Raw genomic sequence first — 20,104 nt, forward strand, 5'->3', positions numbered from 1 at the left:
AGGGTGGCTATGGAAAGATTACGTCCCCTTGGGGGTCAGCATGGCCATCTTTGTGTAAAACCGCAAGTGATGTGACCACAATATTTCTCATCTGTTTTTATTGACGAGAAGATCATAGAAGCTAGGATATTGAGACATAGGAGTTGTCGTAGATCATTTAGGAATTATCAAAGAGCAATTACATCCCTGGATCTTGAGGGAAATGAAGAAGGAACTTGTGGAGGCCCTTGTAGAGATGTTTCCTTCATCTTTAGCCACAGGCGAAGTTCTAGTTGACTAGAATGGCTCATGTATTGTTATTTAAGAAGGGCAACAAGGACAAGCCAAGGAACTACAGGCCGGTGAACCTGATGTCAGTTGTGGGTGGGAAAGTTGTTGGAGGAGATTCATTGGGACAGGAATGGCGCCCATTTGGATAAGCACGGATTAGCTAGAGATAGTCAGCATGGCTTTGTGCTTGGGAAATCATGTCTCCCAATTCTGATCGTTTTTGAAAAGATCACCATGAGGATTGATGTGGGCTGGACAGTGGATGCTGGCAAAGCCTTTGACAAGGCTCCAGGTAGTAGACTTGTCAGAAGATTAGTGAGTTGGACATTTCAATTCAAAGTAGGCTTGGAAGAAGGAATCAAAGGGTAGATATGGAGTGTTGTTTTTTCTGATTGGAGGCTTGTGATCAGTGGAGTACCGCAGGGGTCGGTTCTGGGTCCGCTGCTACTTGTTATTTACAATACAGCTGCTCCTCGACCTACGATGGGGTTACGTTCCGATAAACTGATCGTAAACCGAAATATCGCAAGTCGAAAACGCATTTTGTACATAGTGATCACGTGCCCAGAAGTGACGTTGGGCCGTTGCCATTGCGGAGCATTTGCTGATGATAAAGTCGAAATATCGCAAGTCAAAGCATCGTAAATCGGGGAGGATAATGCTTTGGATGACAATGCAGTTAATATTGTTAGTAAATTTGCAGGTGACTGTAAAATAGATGGTAAGATGCTCAGTGAGGAAGGATGTTTAAGTTTACAACAAGATCTAGATCGGTTGGAAAGGTGGGGCATGGAATGGCAAATGGAATTTAACTATTTTGACAAGTATGAGGGGTTACAATTTGGCATCAAACCAGGGCAGGACCTGCACACTAAATGATGGAGCCCTGGAGTGTGTTGTGGAACCGAGAGATCAGGGAGTACAGGTGCATAGTTCCCTAAATATGGCGAGTCAGGTAGATGGTGTGATGAAGAAGGTGGTTGGAATGGTTGACTTCATTATACAAGGTATTGCATACAAATGTTTGGACATCATGATGCAGCTGTACAAGTGGTTAGTAAAACTACCCTCGGGAGTACTTTGTGCATTCTGCTTACCCAGCTCTAGGAAGGATGTCAGTAAGCTGGAAAGGATGCAAGCGAGATTCACCTAAATATTACCTGGGCTTTAGGTCAGGTCGGGGTGAGTTCCCCCCCGCCGCGGGTACCATGTAATCCCGTGCTACCTGCTCCATGGTCGGATAGTTGGCGAATAAACCGTCTCCCCCAGCTGGTTTGCCAGGTGAGGAGGGGGCTGTGGACCCCCAGCAGGACCAAAAACAAGACCTGTCAAAGGACGGATGAGCTTCTAGCGAGCCAAAACGCATTGAGCTCGTCAGGGAGTGATGTTTCACCGACATTCGAGCTGCCTCCTGGTTTTGCCTTGTAGGAGATGATTGCATTCAGGCCCCGCCACAGCTGCCGAACATCTGTCTCATCCTCCAGTTTGGAGCAGAAGTCGCTTTTGGCCTTTTTGATGGCCTTACCAACATCGTATCTGGACTTCATGTAGACCACTTTATCATCGGACATGAATGCCCTGTGTCTGGACTTCAGAAGAGTGCGGATCTCAAAGTTCATCCAAGGTTTCTGATTTGGGAAACACTCGGAAGGTTTTTGTAGGGATGCAGTCCTCCACACATTTCTTTATGAAGTCTGTAACGACTGTGGCGTATTCGTTCAAGTCCGTTGCCGAGTCCTTGAACATTGCCCAGTCTACAGACTCCAAACAGTCCTGGAGTTGTTCTTCTGGGGGTCATCCTGTGGTCTCCAGGTACCGTACCTGGGATCCTCAGTCGGGTCGGGAGTTCCACAGCCAGCGTGGGAAAGTTTAAAGTCCAGGGTTCCCGCAGCTGCGGGAGATCGCGAAATTGCGAGAGCCTTGAGGTGCTCAAGCAGCTTGTCAGAAACGGCACCGATTTCTGACGTTTATCTGATCCAGGTAAGTTGTTGGAAGTTGTAGTTGAGCCTTTTATTTTCCGGAGCTCCGCAAAAGTCGCCGCAGGCAGGCGCCATCTTGCCGATCAATCTGGAGGCCTTAAGCTTAAGGTGAGAGGGAAGAGAGTTAAGAGGGTTCTCGGAGGCAACCTTGTCACACAGAGGGCAGTTTCATCTGAAATGAACTGCCAGAGGAAGCTATAGAAGCAGATATAATTACGATTAAAAAAACATTTCGATATATATATATATATATATTAGTGATCAATTGATGATTCCACAAGGTTTAAAGCTCAAAACTCATTTTGACCTCTTTTTCCCTCAGAATAAGCTGAGAGGTCAGGAGGCGAAGATAATTGAAGAGAAGGCAGCAAGAATCAAGGAGTGGGTGACGTTTAAACTAAGAGAAGTAAGTCCCTGACTCTGACGTGGTGGAGTCTTGATGTGATTTTGTCATATATTTTTGAAAAACCACGGGAAAATTCCCAGGCAATGGATTAAATTCTTCAGTCATAGAGCTGAACAGCACAGAAACGCTCCCTGCGACCCACCATGTGTGTGTTGACCATCAACCACCCATTTATGCTAATCCTACACGGATCCCATTTTATTCTCTCCACTTTCCCATTACAGCCCAAACAAAGTCTTCACCATTCACCAGCACGTGAGAGGCAATAGGCAGTGGTCAATTAAGCTAATATCCTGCACGTCTTTGGGGTGAGGGAGGCAACCAGAGTTCCCGGAGGAAACCCATATGATCACAGGAAGACTCCACACTGGCAGCATGCAAGGTCAGGATTGAACTCCAGTCACTGGAGGCAAGAGGCAACGGCACATCTAGATGCAGCGACGTGCCATCTATCTGGAAAGGAAAGTCAGGACGCCTGCAATGGGACAATGTTTTGATTTTACAACCAGCAATGCCCACAATCCTTAATTGACCAATTATATAAAATGAAGATGCCAAAGAATTCTGTTCTTCCTGGGTTATTTCATGGATGTTCCCTGCCCTGCCTCATGCTCCGGAACTGCAGCCAGCTCTCGATGAGCCCGAGGCGAGCTGCCTGCCTTTCCTTTCCCACCCGCACGGCATGGATGGCACAACCAGACAGAAAGATGGCAGACAGAGAGCATCTTATTCTCTGCTTGAAGGAGGAGGACAACTTCCTTCTTCAGCTCCCCACATGAAGACTTTGCCCCCTCTTGCTCTTATAATGTCACGAGGATAGTAGAATTAGGTCATTCGGCCCATCGGGTCTACTCTGCCATTCAATCTAGATGGCTGATCTATCTCTCCCTCTTAACCCCATTTTCACGCCTTCTCCGCATAACCTCTGACACCCGCACTCATCAAGAATCTTTGCTCACGTCTGCCTTCCAGCAGTCTTGAGAGAATGCTGAGCAGCATGGTCATGTTCTCCCAATATTCCCCCCACTCCCACCCAACCCAAACCCCCCCCCAACCCGAACCCCCCCCAACCCCATCCCCCCCCAACCCCCCCCACCCCCCCCCAACCCCCCCCCCCCCCCCCCCCCCCCCCCCCCACCCCACCCCCCCACCCCACCCCACCACCCCCTACACCACCACCACCAAGTCAATGGATATTTTTAAGGCAAAGAGAGATAGATTCTTGATTAGTATTGGTGCCAGGGGGTTATGGGGAGAAGGCAGGAGAATGGGGTTAGGAGGGAGAGATAGATCAGCCATGATTGAATGGTGGAGTAGACTTGATGGACCGCATGGCCTAACTCTGCTCCTATCACTTGTGAACTTATGCCTCCTGACCCGCGGAGCTCCTCCAGCACTTTGTTTTTATTTTTCAAAATCCCACACTTCTGTTCACCTTTCCTCTCGACCACCATCTTAGACTCACTGCCCAGCAAAGCAGTTTCACGGGCTCAGAACCTTTGGTTTCCATATGAGAGCCTTGGAGGTTAAAGATCAGCATGCTGGCCAATATAGAATAGAATAGCCTTTTATTTGTCATTCAGACCGAAGTCTGAACGAAATTTAAGCAGTCATACATACAATAAAAAACAACAATAAACACATATTAACATCCACCACAGTGAGGCCACCAACATCTCCTCACTGTGATGGAGGCAAAAGTCTTTGGTCTGCAGTCTCTTCCCTCCTCTTCTCCCTCTGCGCTGAGGCGATACCCCCCCCCCCCCCCCCCCCCGGGCGATGTTATAACAGTCCCGCGGCTCAACACCGCGGCCCGGGGTGGTCGTAGCTGCAGCCCACCCAGACCTGCAGACGCAGCCGCTGGCCCGCGGCCGAACCCCGGACTCAGGCCACCGCCGCCAGAACACCGTCCCCGCCACCATCACGTGAGTAACTGTCGACTTCAGCCTCGGGCCGGGCCGCCCTGACATGGGCGCCGAACTTCCCCCGGGCCGGGCCGCCCCGACTCGGGCGTTGCTTCTCCCCCCATGCTGGGCCGCCCCGACTCGGGCGTTGCTCCTCCCTTCGGCCGGGCCGCCCCAACATGGGCGCCGAACCTCCCCCGGGCTGCGAGCGCCGCACCTCCCCGAGCTCGGCCGCTCCAACGGGAGCCTCGCTCCATCTCGGGCTGGCCGCTCCTCTCCTGTGCCGGACCGCCCTCACGGGGGCGCACTCAGGGGCATTGTATCTGAGCGAACTCAGGGGCATAACCAGAGGCATTGTATCTGAGCTGTAATGTTACCTCCACATTATGTGGAAGCTGGTGAACCTGTCCAAATGCTTCTCTGGTTTCCTCCCACATCCCAAAGATGTGCGGGTTGGTAGGTTAATCGGCAACTGGCAACTGGGGGGGGGGGCAAAGTGATGGACAAAGTGATGAGGAAATACAAAAATATGTGAAATGTGTTTGGGTGGTTGAGACCGTTTGTGATGTCTGTACCATGATGGTAAATGATGTGTAAACAGAACCTTCACTTCCTCTTCAATTGGTTCTTGCAATAGCTGGAATTCGAAAACTATCAACTCAAGGTGACCACTTGCAAGCAAGCTGAACAAATCCAAGCCCTACAGAACAAGATTCAAGGTACTGAGGTTCTTTCCTTCATCGAGACTGGTATCCTTCAATGTGGACACCTCCTGTCTGGTCAGCTTTATCTAAGCTGGTCTTGTCCGCCTACTGATACATAGAGGAGGTAGATACATTTTTGAAGGACAGGGAATTGAGGACAGGTCACAGAAGAATAGTTGAGGCATGGGGCAGATCAGCCATGATCATCGTGCAAAGGCGGGGCAAGCTTGAAGGGCCGAGTGGCCTACTCCTGTTATTTTCTTATGTTCTTGTGCATTGACGCCCATATCTCTCTGGCTATAAGCCAATTTTGATATTTACTTTTCACTTTAAAAAGTTTCAACCTTTTTTTCCCCATTCTTCTTATTAATGTTGGTGATCACACTAGTCTCGTCGTATCTTACTCTTTCAATCTTCTTCTTGATCACTTGCTTAACCAGTCTACATTGGAATGAAACTTCTGAGCACCATTCACAGCTCATTCCCACCTGGCCATATATTGTTGGCAGACCCAGATATTTAACCCTTGATTCCTTTGCCTAAGTCAATGACCTAGATTGTTAATGGTCATCGCGTCATTCAGCTCAGAAACAGTCCCTTCGGCCCAACTTGCCCACGCCGACCAACATGTCCCATCTACACTAGTCCCACCTGCCTACGTTTGGCCCATATCCCTCTAAACCTATCCTATCCATGTACCCATCTAAATGCTTCTTAAATATTGCAATAATACCTGCTATACACATCCCCTCAAAACTTTGCCCCTTTCACTTTGCTCCTTTGCCCTCTCATATTTGATATTCCCACCCTGGGAAGAGAGGTTCCGGCTCTCTATCCTGGTTAAGCCTCTCATTTTGTACAATACAATACAATATACAATACCTTTTATATGTCATTTGAACCTCGCATGAGGTTCAAACAAAATTTGGTTTCTGCAGCCATACAAGAAAAGAACCAAGACACACACCAACACAATTTACACAAACATCCATCACAGTGAATCTCCTCCTCACTGTGATGGAAGGCAAAGTCTTGTCTCTCCCCTGCTCTCCATTCCTCTCCCGAAGTCGAGGTCAAAGCCCCCGGCGGGCGCTAGCAAGTCTGCGGCCACTCAAAGCCATGCCGGGCGATGTAAGGCTCTGCCCCGGGTCTTGGTGTTGGTGTTGGAGCCCCCGGCGGGCGCTGGCAAGTCCGCGGCAAATTAAAGCCGCGCCGGGCGTTGTAAGGCCCTGCCCCGTGTCACTCTCAACCCTGCAATTCGGGCGGGAGAAGTCGCCGTTGCCGGGGACCCGCGAGCTCCCGGTGTCACCATCCGCCGGAGTCGGGTCGCAGCAGCGCGCCACTGCAGCTCTCCACGCTCCGAAGCTGGCCAGCTCCATGAAGGTAGCTCCACAGCTCCACAGGCTCCGTGACTTGAGCCTCCAGGTCGTTCCGGTTGGAGGCTGCTCCACGGCGCTAGGCCCGAACGGCAACAGAGACCCGACAGGGAAAAGGTCGGGTCTCCATGCAGGGAAGAGATTTAAAAGTTTCCCCCACCCACCCCCCACATATACACATTTAAAAACCCACTACAAACTAAACCCTCAACAGGACAAAAAAATAAAAAATACACAGACAGACTGCAGAGGCCGCTGCGACGTCGGTCACGCCACACACACACTTATGTACTTCTTTCAGGTTCCACCTCCGTGTCCCAGAGCAGAACTCCAGTGTTTCCCATTCATAGAATGCCACAGCATGGAAGCGTCTAACAGCCATTTACACTGATCCAATATCAATCCCTTTTTTCGTTTTCATTTCATGCTCATCAACCCCATCCCTTAGTTTCTATCCCTCACCTCCATTCAAGGGACAATTTGCAGTGGCCAGTTAACCCTCCGACTGTAATGTGGGAGGAAACCGGTGTACCCGGAGTAAACCCACACGGTCACAGGGAGAGCATGTCAACCCCACACAGACAGTGCCAGAGATTAGGACTGAACCTGGGTTGCTCAGTGTGCCCTCAGTAGTTGATGCCCCAGCTCTGATTCTTGTAGCCCCTAGCCCCGTCGCTCAAACGGTTGCATCCTCCCATCCTGAAAACGGACTTTTATCCAACGTGAAAATATAAACTTGTCAAACCCAATTTCCTTTACAGAAAAGCATGCTGACTCTACCTGTACCTGTTATGTGTTCTTTTCCCAACAAGTCATGTGTGACATTAATGACGGAGAACAAGGGGCGTCCCTGACATTTTATCAGCCAAACATTGGCACCAGGTCAAGGGAGGAAATATTAAGACCAGGGCAAGGTTTGAGGTTGCTATGGGGATTTCTTGGATGCCCCAAGGTTGTGAAAAATAGCAGGTCTATCTGCTCTGTGCTTACTGGAGTGGAGGGGTGGCAGGGTGGCGCAGTGGTAGAGCTATTGCTTTACAGTCCCAGAGACCTGGATTTGATCCTGACTATGGGTGGAGTTTGTACGTTCTCCCCCTATCTTGCGTGGGCTTTCTCCGAGATCTTTGGTTTCCTCCCACACTCTAAAGACATACAGGTTTGTAGATTAATTGGCTTGGTATAAAAACGTGTGAATATATAAAATTGCCCCTAGTGTGTGTAGGATAGTGTTAATGTGCAGGGATCGCTGGTCAGTGCAGGCTCGGAGCCAAAGGGCCTGTTTCCGCGTTGTATCTCTAAACTAAACTAAACTAAACAAACTCATTCACCTTCTGAGTCGCAGGCCAGTGGGCGTAGTGTCTCTAAAGCTTCAGCCCCCAATAACAGAATCTCCGTTTAGTGAATAAAATGCCAAAGGCTATCAAAGTTTACCAGCTGAGTAGCAGCACAACGATGCATTTGGTTGGTTAAAGAAATGCTTAATCTTCTTGGAGTTTAATGTTTGACTGCTTCCCATAACATTCCATTTTATAACTAAATGACTCAGTGGAAACCAGAGATCGAGGTACAACTCTGAAATGTAATCCCGAGTTTTGTTATTCAGTAACTAGGGATTAACAGGTAGGCGTGTTAACATTAAATTGGGTTAATCAGATATTGTTGACCTGTGGCTGAGTTGAAGGCCGAGACAGATAGTGGGGTTTTTTTTGTGCAACAAGGAAAATGAGCTCAAGATCGGAACTAATGGATTGCCCTTTACTTTGTCAGGTTGCAAAACAACAAAGTGTGAATTCCTCTCCCCACCTCAGTAAACCGAAACGAGGTCCAGACCCTGCTTGTATTATAGCTGGGAGTTAGTGTCACAGCCAGTGAGGGATACCGGTTAACTTTTACTTCACCAAGTCAATGGTCAATATTCACGCACCCGTTTACATGAATCTTTCTCTAACCCATTTTCATCTCTCCCAATTCCTAATAAATTTCCCCCAGATTCTACCAATCACCTGCACGCTAAGAGAAAGTTACAATGGCCAATTAACAAAGTTCCGTGGCATCATACAGCATAGAAACAGGCCCTTCGGCCCACCAAGCCCTTGCTAACCATTGATCACCCGTTCACACGCATTCTCTGTTATCCCATTTTCTCATCTGCTGCCGAGGGGCAATAAGCAGAAGCCAATTAAGCTACTAACTTGCACATCTTTAGGATGCAAGAGAAAACCAGAGCACCTGGAGGAGACCCACGCAGTCTCAGGGAGAACTGTCAGAGGGTAGTTAATCTGTGGAAGTTCTCCCTAAGACTGTGTGGGTTTCCTCCAGGTGCTCTGGTTTCCTCTTACATCCTAAAGATTGTCACAGAGGGCTGTGGAGGCCAAGTCAGTGGATATTTTTAAGGCAGAGATAGACAAATTCCTGATTAGAACGGGTGTCGAGGGTTATGGGGAGAAGGCAGGAAAATGGGATTGGGAGGCTGAGATCAGGCATGATTGAATGGGGGAATAGGCTCAATGGGCCGAATGGCCTAATTCTACTCCGATAACTTGTGAACTTGTGAGAAAATGCAAATGGCTACAGAGGTCAGGGTCGAACTCGGGTCCATGGCATTTTAAGGCAGCAGGTCTACCAGCTGTTCCATTGTGTCATTCAAAAATAGCGTTTTCAATGTTAGCCTCAAAACCTGTGTCCTCAAAGCATAGGGAAAACTGCTGGAGCGGAGGGAAGACCATTTAGCCCCTCAACAGCCTCCACCAGTCAGTAAGATCATGGCTGATCTTCTACCTCAGTTCTATGTCCATATACTTTGGGCAGCACTAGATTAAGCGAAACACACACTCCACTATATTTCTATGGAAAGATTTTTTTTTCGGGTGAATGAATCTAAAATCTGAACATGATCTTCAAATGAGAGCTGGACCATTTTGGCATATCTCTTAATGACATGTACCAATTTCTACAGATGTCCCAGTGAACGCATCCAATGCGGGTGCATCACAGCTTGGTAGGGCAAGAGATTGCAGAGAGTCTTAAAAACCAGCCTACCTAATCAGCTCCGCACACACACACCACACACTGCTTCAGGAATGCACTCTTACATAATCAAAGACCACTTTAGAGAGACAAGTCAAGAGTCAAGAGAGTTTTATTGTCATGTGTCCCAGATAAGACAATTCAATTCTTGCTCTTGCAAGAAATAAGGCGGAGATAGAGAGATTCTTGATTAGTACGAGTGTCAGGGGTTATGGGGAGAAGGCAGGAGAATGGGGTTAAGAGGGAAAGAAAGACCAGGCATGATTGAACAGCGGAGTAGACTTGAGGGGCCGAATGGTCTAATTCTGCTCCTATCACTTCTGAACTTACCCTGAGCATTTTCTTGCCGGCATAGCCCCATCAGTAACTAGACAGTCCCAATATTCAAATGCACCACTATTATGATAATGTAAGCTGGTCTATGCCCTACAGTAAGTCTATATCCACCCCTTCCATCAGCACCTCCCCTCCCCCCATATAACCCTGCCACCTTGCTGTCACGCCCACCCTCTACTTCCATTCTCTCACATTTCCCTATCTCCTGCTCTGTCATAATGTCTGTAGGCATGTAACCCAGCATGAGTATAGGCTGGACCAGTCCAAGCGTGCCAGCCCCATCTTTGCCCATTGATTGAAAGACACAGCATCTAAACAGGGCCATCAGCCCAGGAGCCAATGCCAACCATCATTCACCCATACACGCTAGTTCTATGTTCCCTCACATTCTCATCTGCTCCCTACACATTAGTGGCCATTAACAGGGGTCAATTAATCTAAAAGCCTGCACGTATTTGGAATGTGGGAGGAAACCGGAGCACCCAGAAGCAAACCCACATGGTTACAGGGAGAACGTGCGAACACCGCACAAGAAGAAACAGAGGTCAGGAATGGACCCGGGTCCCCAGCGGTGCGAGGCAGCAGCTCTACCCGCTGCACCACTGTGCCGCACATGCTGGTGGCTTCTCTGGTTGATATCCTGCTGGAATCTTTGCATCCAAGTCACATGCAAGTAACATGTATGTACCCAGCCTGTCACCCAAATAACATGGTGGGTGGACAACCAAGTCCTGACACAGCGAGGTGGTTCGGCCCAGCGGTGTGTGGTGGTCAGTAACCAGATTGTTTTTCATGTTGCACAGATTTGCAAGACAAGAGGCCGCTCGCCGATCTGACTGAAGCCCCCGGGCCAGCGACGACTCGGGCCCCCGATTCACTCGAGAAGCCCCACCAGGTGGCTGATGGCAGGAAGGAGCCTCGGCAGGAGGGGAGCGACCCGCGAGGGTGCCGGGCGGTGGCGGTGGTGGAGGAAGAGGGCGGCACTGCCGGAGCGGTGAGTCGGGGGAGCTGCAACGTGACCCAGGCGTCGGCAGGGCCCGGGCTGCTGGATGGGGAGCCGCAGGTCTTGGTGGCCAAAGATACCTGCAGGACCGCCTCCGGCCACCAGGGCGGGTTGGCCCCAGTGACTGCTCCGCAAAAGGACCCTCCATCCGGTGGACACGACGGCAGGCTCCGCTCCGCGAGGCTGGACTCTTCCACTTCCCACAGCCAGACGATCGTGCCGGGCCCCAACACGCCCGCGCATACACTGTCCCTGCCGGGATCGCCCGGCCCCAAGGCCTCCCTGACTCTGGCCGCCAAGGAGAACAGCGCGGGCACCAGCATGACCCTGCCCAAGGTGCGGACTCCACTGGTGCCCAGGGACAGCATCCAGCTGGCCAAGAAGCACTACAGCCAGCCGCAAGCCGGCGCGGACAGGCTCCACCATGTGGTCTCCATCAACATCTCCACCTTCAAGCCCGTGGCTGTCCTGCCGCTGCCCGTACGGGTGCAGGAGACCGACATCGACGATGTCCCCGAGCAGATGGAGACGGAGGAGCCCGCTGCAGAGCAGGACCTTGCCCGTCAGCACCCGCCCGCTGTCTCCAGGGAGCTGCCCGATACCCACTGTGCCAAGCGTGCCTCCACCAGCCAGCCCCCACCTCCTCCGCTGCATCGATTCCCTTCATGGGTAAGATTAAAATTATTCTGTTTGACCCTGTACATCGTGCCTCAACTCTGCCAACTCCCAAACACCTCCAGTCATCCGGCACACTCTGATGGAGCAAATGTTCCAGATCACCGGATGTTACCTTATTAGTTTAGTTTAACGATAGAGCACAGAAACAGGCCCTTTGGCCCACCGAGTCCACACCGGCCAGGGTTCCCCATACACCCTTTGGCCCACTGAGTCCACACCGGCTAGCGTTCCCCATACACTAACTCTATCCTACACACACTATGGACAATTTACATTTACACCAAGCCAATTAACACACAAACCTGTACATCTTTTCAGTGTGGAAGGACACCAAAGATCTCAGAGAAAACCCACGCAGTCACAGGGGGAAGGTACAAACTCTGTACAGACAGCACCCGTAGTCGGGATCGAACCCGGGTCTCTGGAGCTGCAAAGCAGCAACTTTACCGCTGCGCCATCGCGACCGCCCGTATTAATAATTACACATACATCAATTCAATTTTTTTAAAGTTGTTACCAGTAAGGTTTGAGTAAATTTCAAGGGTGTGTGGGTAACACACGCAGTACGTTTTAAGGTGAGTGTTCGGGGATCCAGGTCACTGTGAGCAGGAATTGTCGACATCAGCTGGTGAGCCGGATGCTGAACCGTCAGCATTTCCCAACAGTCGAATCTTGGTTCATCGAATCTTTCCCACTGTGGCTCTGTCCCTTGCTCCAAAACGGCTTTCTCTCCCCTGCATTGCACCAGTATGACAGACCACCCTGCTGCCCCACCACAAATCCAGTGGGTCTGCACATTTGTATTCCCAGATCTACCCACTGTATAAGTTGACAGGCAGAAAATGCTGGAGTAGACAATAGACAATATACTATAAGTGCAGGAGTTGGCCATTCGGCCCTTCGAGCCAGCACCGCCATTCAATGTGATCATGACTGATCATCCCCAATCAGTATCCCATTCCTGCCTTCTCCCAATATCCCCTGACTCTGCTATTTTTTAAGAGCCTTATCTAGCTCTCTCTTGAAAGTATCCAGAGAACCTGCCTCCACCGCCCTCTGAGGTAGAGAATTCCACAGACTCACAACTGTCTGTGAGAAAAAGTGTTTCCTCGTCTCAGTTCTAAATGGCTTACTCGTTATTCTTAATCTGTGGCCTCTGGTTCTGGACTCCCCCAACATCAGGAACATGTTTCCTGCCTCTAGCATGTCCAAACCCCTAACAATCTTATATATTTCAATGAGATACCCTCTCATCCTTCTAAACTCCAGAGTGTACAAGCCCAGCCGCTCCATTCTCTCAGCATTTGACAGTCCCGCCATCTCGGGAATTAACCTTGTAAACCTACGCTGCACTCCCTCAATAGCAAGAATAGCAGTGAGGAGGAGATTTGCTGTGATGGATGTTTGTGTAAATTGTGTTGGTTGTGTGTCTTGGTTGTTTCCATGTTGTATGACTGCAGAAGCCAAATTTCGTTTGAACTTCATTTGAGGTTCAAATGACAATAAATAATTGTATAATTGAATCTGTAATTCAGCGGGACAGGCAGCATCTCTGGAGAGAAGGATTGGGTGACGCTTCGGATCAAGGCCTTTCTTCAGACTGTATACCTCTCAGCTCCGACCCCGGCAACCCCCCTGCCCCCCCCCCTCCCCCGGCCCCCTCTGACTGTATATGTAATTCACTTCCCCAATCCCAGCGCTGGGGCTAATCTTTCACCGCGGGCCGCGCCACACTGTACTAATAAGCTTCAGCCTCTCTCACATCTTGGGCTCTTATCGTGAGGCACCTAACGATGAGGATTCATCACCTCGCCTTTCACTGCTGATCTACACCGACCCCTGGCCTCATCTGCCCCTCCACCCTCCCATCCACACTGTGAGGGGCATAGGATTCTATGCCTGGTTCTTCCCACCAAACAATCATATGACCATCCGGATATCCAACTACGCCCCCCCCTCCTCCCTCACTCCATTCCACAGCCGCCCGCCTTCTGTTTTTTCCGCTGACTGGATAATTCACACAACAAAAGCTTTTCACTGTACTTTGGTGCACGTGACAATAAACTCAACTGGTTAGCCAGGCATTCATCTGACTGGAACTGTGAATGCAGATCAAAACCAAATACGTTAGACCCTGCTGCCTCCTCCCTCCCCACCCTGCCCAACCCTGGACTCCCCTTGCTCTCTGGTACTCCCTTTCCCTTGGTCTGCTCCTCCGTCAGCCCCTCAGGCTCCCCCTTCCCTTTATGGGGAAGGGAGAGAACAGAGAGAGGCAATCTATGGCCAAGCTCCTGCTGACACCCACACACCCATTGCTTCCCACATATCCCACCACCGGACGTTATTACATGGGTGTTTCAATCCGTCAGTACTGGAAGGTGAGAGGTGTGAGTGTGCCAAGGTTTCCCTCTGCATGGTTGTGATGTGGTGCAAGCAATCATAGCCGAGCGATTCATGTTGCTCCACAGTAAATAGTGGGACCTGTCATTAACACCATCCCTGCAGACTACACACTCTGAGCCTGTGTAATAGATGCTGCCCACATCCCTTGCACCCTGCACCACCTTACTCTGCTGAGCTTCCCTCCCTGGCTGTGCCCTGCTCCAGCTGAGGTGGGACCTCCAACTGAGGTGGGACCTCCAACTGAAGTAGGAACTCCAACTGAGGTGGGACCTCCAGATGAAGTAGGACCTCCAACCACCCCACCCTGGTGATAGGGGCATCGACTATCAAAGGGAGAAACCTTCACAGTCGTCCAGCCCCACAATCCTCAGACACACGGCTAATTGGAGTCATAGAGTGATACAGGGAAACAGGCCCTTCGGCCCAACCTGCCCACACCGGCCAATGTCCCAGCTACACATGTACCACCTGCCCGTGTTTGGCCCATACCCCTCCAAACCTGTTCTACCCATGTACCTGTCTAACTGTTTCTTAAAAGTGGTGTAGTCCCAGCCTCAACTATCTCCTCTAGCAGCTTGTTCCATACACCCACCATCCTTTGTGTGGAAAAAGTTACCCCTCAGATTTATTTTTAATCTTTTCCCCATCACCTTAAATCTATGTGCTCTGGTCCTCAATTTCCCCATCTCTGGGCAAGAGACTCTGTGCATCCACCCGATCTATTCCTCTCCTGATTTTGTGCACCTCTATCAGATTGTTGTGTTTCGTGGCTTAAATAGCTACCTGAATCCGCAAGAATAAGCCATTTCTTCCGAAATGCAGGAAAGGAACAATGGCTGGAATGACATGTCTGAGCTTTCCATTTTGTTCCTGCCAAAGCTAGTGATTGTGTGGCTGATTCAAGGCTTCCGGCTGACAGCAGCTCCGCGAGTCCAGACAAGCTTCGTCTGTAGTTGAGAGTCTGCAGCACAGTCAGCTCAAAGAACAAGGTCTCTCACACATGCACCACCAACTGTGTGCCTCTGGAGAATGCCCAAGATAGACACAAATGCTGGAGCAACTCAGCGAGACAGGCAGCATCTCTGGAGAAAAGGAATATACGACGTTTCGGGTCGAGACCCTTCTTCAGACTGCTGTCCCTCCCCAAGCAGAACCAAGTGTTGACAAACATGACATGGTACTTTCCCTCCCCTCAAGCTGCCTAGAATGACAAGTCTTGGTAAGGTATCAGTTTAGTTTATTGTTACGTGTACTGAAGTACAGTGAAGAGCTTTTGGTGCGTGCTAACCAGTCAGCAGAAAGGCAATACATGATTACAATTGAGCCATTTACAGTGTACAGATACATGATAAGGGAATTACGTTTAGTGCAGGGGTGGGAAACCTTTTCATGAAGGAATGCCGCATTAAGTTAGCTGTAATCTAATAAGGCCGCATCCAAGAAACTTCAATTAGATATACTTCAAAATGTACATAATTTTGTTAAAATAGCCCTCATGACTTACTAATGTTTTAATTGTGGCCGTCGGTCAGGGAGGATTATTTCATTGAATCTTCTTTTACTCTTTTATATTTTAAATACGTTCATTTTTAAATAAAAATAAAAATGATAAAAGATGAAGAAACACATATTAATAAGAATAAAAGATTTGTTCTACAAAATTTGGATTCATCCATAAGGCCGCACTTAATGGCCTAGAAGGCCGCATTCAGCCTTAAGGCTGCAGGTTCCCCACCCCTGGTTTAGTGCAAGGTAAAGCCAGCAAAGTCTGATCAAGGATAGTCCGAGGGTCGCCAATGACGTAGATAGTAGTTCAGCACTGCTCTCTGGTTGTGGTGGGATGATTCAGTTGCCTGATAACAGCTGGGAAGAAACTGTCCCTGAATCTGAAGGTGTACGTTTCCACACGTCTGTGCCTTTTGCCTGATGGGCGAGGGAGTGGCCAGGGTACAACTCGTCCTTGATTATGCCGCGGGCCTTGCCGAGGCAGCGTGAGGTATAAATGGAGTCAATGGAAGGGAGGTTGGTTTGTGTGATGGTCTGGGCTGCGTCCACAATTCGCTGATCACAAAATCATTGGTTTTGGTATCGAAAAATGGCCTACCTCGTTAGGTCGAAGAGTTTGTAGGTACGAAGGTCGGAGATACAAGTGACTGCAGATGCTGGAAACTGGGGGCAAAAGACAAACCGCTGGAGGAGCTCAGTGGGCCAGGCAGCATCTGTGGAACCAGAGAGATGTCTGAATGTGGAGTTAGACATAAAAAGCTGGAGTAACTCAGGGGGGGGATCATACAGCTTCTCTGGAGAAAGGAATAGATGACGTTACGGGTTGAGACCCTTTTTCAGTCAGTTCTTGAGTCAGTGGAAAGGGAAGACGAGAGATATAGACAGTGATGTCGAAAGGCATGAAAATGTGCAGTGCCTTGTCGGGTAGCCAGCCTCCATTGTTAGGATGGCACTGTCTGTAAACAAACTGGGCTCTAGGAAGGACGGAAGCCACTGTCTGTGGTGGAATTCTTATCTCTCTGCATATGATGACAGCCTCCCTGTGTGCAGATGGGGAAGGTCGTCTCTCTCTCCCTGTTTGTGGAGTGGCGTGACCTTCAGTAGGCAGCGTTATGTTTCTGTGCACAAAGTGGCTGATCCCAGCAATTAGGAACGCTGGTCCTGCAGATGCATGTGGGACATTGGCTGAATGTGTTCCTCATGTTGATGTTACTTCCTGCTATCTTCTTGCTACCTGTGCACCAGATTGAGCTGCTGCCTGTGCGATGCTCTCGTTTCCACAGCGTTGGTGGGTTAGTTGGAAGCTGCAAATTGCCCCGAGCCTGTGGGGGCATTGAGGGGACCGTGACCAGGAACCTTCAGGTGAGAGATAAGAGGGAGAATGGTTTACAGAGGTGAAACTGGACAATCTCACATCCAGACTAGACACAAAAAGTGTAATTGGCTTGACCATTCATTTCTGTGTGTCTTGAAGCTGCTTTGCCAATACCGTCTGAAGAATTACATTCTGCAACATCTTTCAACAACCTACAACTTCTCAAGGGTTTAGTAGTCATTGTGAAATTTTGAGTGTTTGAAGGAGTGTGGGAACAAGAGGAATCGAATATAGGAGCAAAGAGGTCTTTCTGCAGTTGTACAGAGCCCTAGTGAGTCCACACCTGGAGTATTGTGTGCAGTTTTGGTCCCCTAATTTGAGGAAGGACATTCTTGCTATTGACGGAGTGCAGCGTAGGTTTACAAGGTTAATTTCCGGGATGGCGGGACTGTCATATGCTGAGAGAATGGAGCAGCTGGGCTTGTACACTCTGGAGTTTAGAAGGATGAGAGGGTATCTTATTGAGACATATAAGGTTGTTAAGGGTTTGGACACGCTAGAGGCAGGTAACATGTTCCCGATATTCGGGGAGTCCAGAACCACCAGTTTAAGAATAAGGGTTAAGCCATTTAGAACGGAGACGAGGAAACACCTTTTCTCACAGAGAGTTGTGAGTCTGTGAAATTCTCTGCCTCAGAGGGCGGGGGAGGCGGGTACTTTCAAGAGAAAGCTAGATAGGGCTCTTAAAGATAGCGGAGTCAGGGGATATGGGGAGTAGGCAGGAATAAGGTACTGATTGGGGATGATCACCTTGAATGGCGGTGCTGGCTCGACGGGCCGAATGGCCTACTGCACCTATTGTCTATTGTCTATTGACAGGTATAGTTACTACGGTAATACAGGAAACCCACCAATAGTAATAGGAAGCATAGATTGTAATATAAGGTCACTATGCAAAGAGTAGGAGTGAACGGGTGCTTTTCAGAATGGCAGGCAGTGGCGAGTGGAGTGCCGCAAGGCTCAGTGTTGGGGCCGCAACTGTTTACCATATATATTAATGATTTGGGAGAGGGAATTAGGAGCAACACTAGCGGATGACACAAAGCTGGGTGGCAGTGTGAACTGTGAAGAGGATGTTAGGAGGTTGCAGGGTGACCTGGACAGGTTGAGTGAGTGGGCAGATGCTTGGCAGATACAGTATAATATAGATAAATGTGAGGTTATCCACTTTGGCGGCAAAAACAAGGGGGCAGATTATTATCTCAATGGGGTTAGGTTAGGTAAGGGGGAGGTGCAGTGAGACCTGGGCATCACTGAAATTTGGCTTACAGGTACAACCGGCAGCAAAGAAAGGTAATGGAATGTTGGCCTTCATAACAAGAGGATTTCAATAAAGGAGTAAAGAGGTTCTTCTGCAGTTGTATAGGGCTCTGGTGAGACCACATCTAGAGTATTGTGTACAGTTTTGGTCTCCTAATTTGAGGAAGGACATCCTTGTGATTGAGGCAGTGCAGTGTAGGTTCACGAGATTGATCCCTGGGATAGCGGGACTGTCATATGAGGAAAGATTGAAAAGACTAGGCTTGTATTCACTGGAGTTTAGAAGGATGAGGGGATATCTTATAGAAACATACAAAATTATAAAAGGACTGGACAAGCTAGATGCAGGGAAAATATTCCCAATGTTCCACGAGTCCAGAACCAGGGGCCACACTTAGAATAAAGGGGAGGTCATTTAAGACTGAGGTGAGAACAAACTTTTTCACCCAGAGAGTTGTGAATTTATGGAATTCTCTGCCACAGAGAGCAGTGGAGGCCAAGTCACTGGATGAATTTAAAAGAGAGTTAGATAGAGCTCTAGGGGCTAGTGGAATCAAGAGATATGGGGAGAAGGCAGGCACGGGTTACTGATAGGGGACAATCAGCCACGATCACAATGAATGGTGGTGCTGGCTCGAAGGGCCGAATGGCCTCCTCCTGCACCTACTTTCTATGTTTCTATGTCATAAGTGATAGGAGTAGAATTAGATCATTTGGCCTATCAAGTCTACTCCACCATTCAATTGTGGCGGATCTATCTCTCCCTTCTAACCCCATTCTCCAGCCTTCTCCCCATACCTTCAGACACCCGTTTTAATCAAGAATCTATCCATCTCTGCCTTAAATGTATCCACTGATTTTGCCTCCACAGCCTTCTGTGACAAAGATTCCCACAGAATCACCACCCACTGACTAAAGAAATTCCTCCTCATCTCCTTCCTAAAAGAATGTCCTTTAATTCTGAGGCTATGACCTCTAGTCCTAGACTCTCCCACTAGTGGATACATCCTATATACACAACTGGTTTATGCAGCGTGAGCATATAAAACATAGTATTCATGTGACCAAACTCTCCGATTTGGTGCTTAAAAACTCAGCAGGGTGAGCGAGTAGAAAGGAATTGTCGACGTTTTGGGTGAAGACCCTGCATCAGTATATTGGCAAATCCTTTCCCTTCACAGATGCTGCCTGACCTGCTGTGTTCCTCCAGCAGATTGTGTTTTACTCAAGACTCCAACATCTACAGCTAATTGTGCATCCAGTGACACCTCTTGACTTTTCTCCAGCACCGTGCTAATTTGGGATGTTATTTAACCTGGGATGCGGGAAGAACATGTCCCATGGTAGAACAGTCTGTTGTCCCCAATGAGCATTTCCTTTTGCTTTACAGGAGGGTCGAATCTACGCCCTGGCTAAATCGGGCATGAGGATGTCGGAAGTGACCTTTGGATCCAGTCCCTCCAGGAGACGTAAGTGCGTTTGTTCAGGTGATGCTGTCCATTGGGTTTGTGAGATCAACCACTTGTATTGGACTCACAGCAATGGTCCTGAGCATTTCCCAGAGGGTGGCACTGAATGTGCACTCCAGTCTTTTATCACAAAGCTCCAGGTATGGACTCCTATATATCGGTGAGAACAAGCACAGGCTCTGCAAACGTTTTGCTCAACACCTCCGCTCAGCCTGCCTAAACCTACCTGATCTCCTGGTTGCTCAAAACTTTCACTCGCCCTCCCATTCCCACACTGACCTTCCTGTCCTGGGCCTCCTCCGTTGTCAAAGTGAGACCCAGCACAAATTGGAGGAACAACACCTCATATTTCAGTTGGGCAGCTTACACCCCAGCGGTATGAACGTTGATCTCTAACTTCAAGTAACC

At 49.2% G+C, this 20,104-nt stretch overlaps 1 protein-coding gene across 1 annotated transcript in view; it reads left to right on the plus strand.

Annotated features, from left to right (window-relative positions):
- The window catches only part of plekhh1 (pleckstrin homology domain containing, family H (with MyTH4 domain) member 1), a 123,491-nt gene that overhangs the window by 47,211 nt on the left and 56,176 nt on the right, over positions 1 to 20,104 (plus strand). The window contains exons 5-8 of the mRNA XM_055640978.1: positions 2,572 to 2,655; positions 5,197 to 5,278; positions 10,806 to 11,674; positions 19,618 to 19,696. Of these exons, the coding sequence (XP_055496953.1) occupies positions 2,572 to 2,655; positions 5,197 to 5,278; positions 10,806 to 11,674; positions 19,618 to 19,696 (1,114 nt within the window). The remainder of the gene's footprint in view (positions 1 to 2,571; positions 2,656 to 5,196; positions 5,279 to 10,805; positions 11,675 to 19,617; positions 19,697 to 20,104) is intronic.

The sequence above is a fragment of the Leucoraja erinacea genome, chromosome 9 (genome assembly GCF_028641065.1).
Source record: "Leucoraja erinacea ecotype New England chromosome 9, Leri_hhj_1, whole genome shotgun sequence".
Lineage (NCBI taxonomy): Eukaryota > Metazoa > Chordata > Chondrichthyes > Rajiformes > Rajidae > Leucoraja > Leucoraja erinaceus.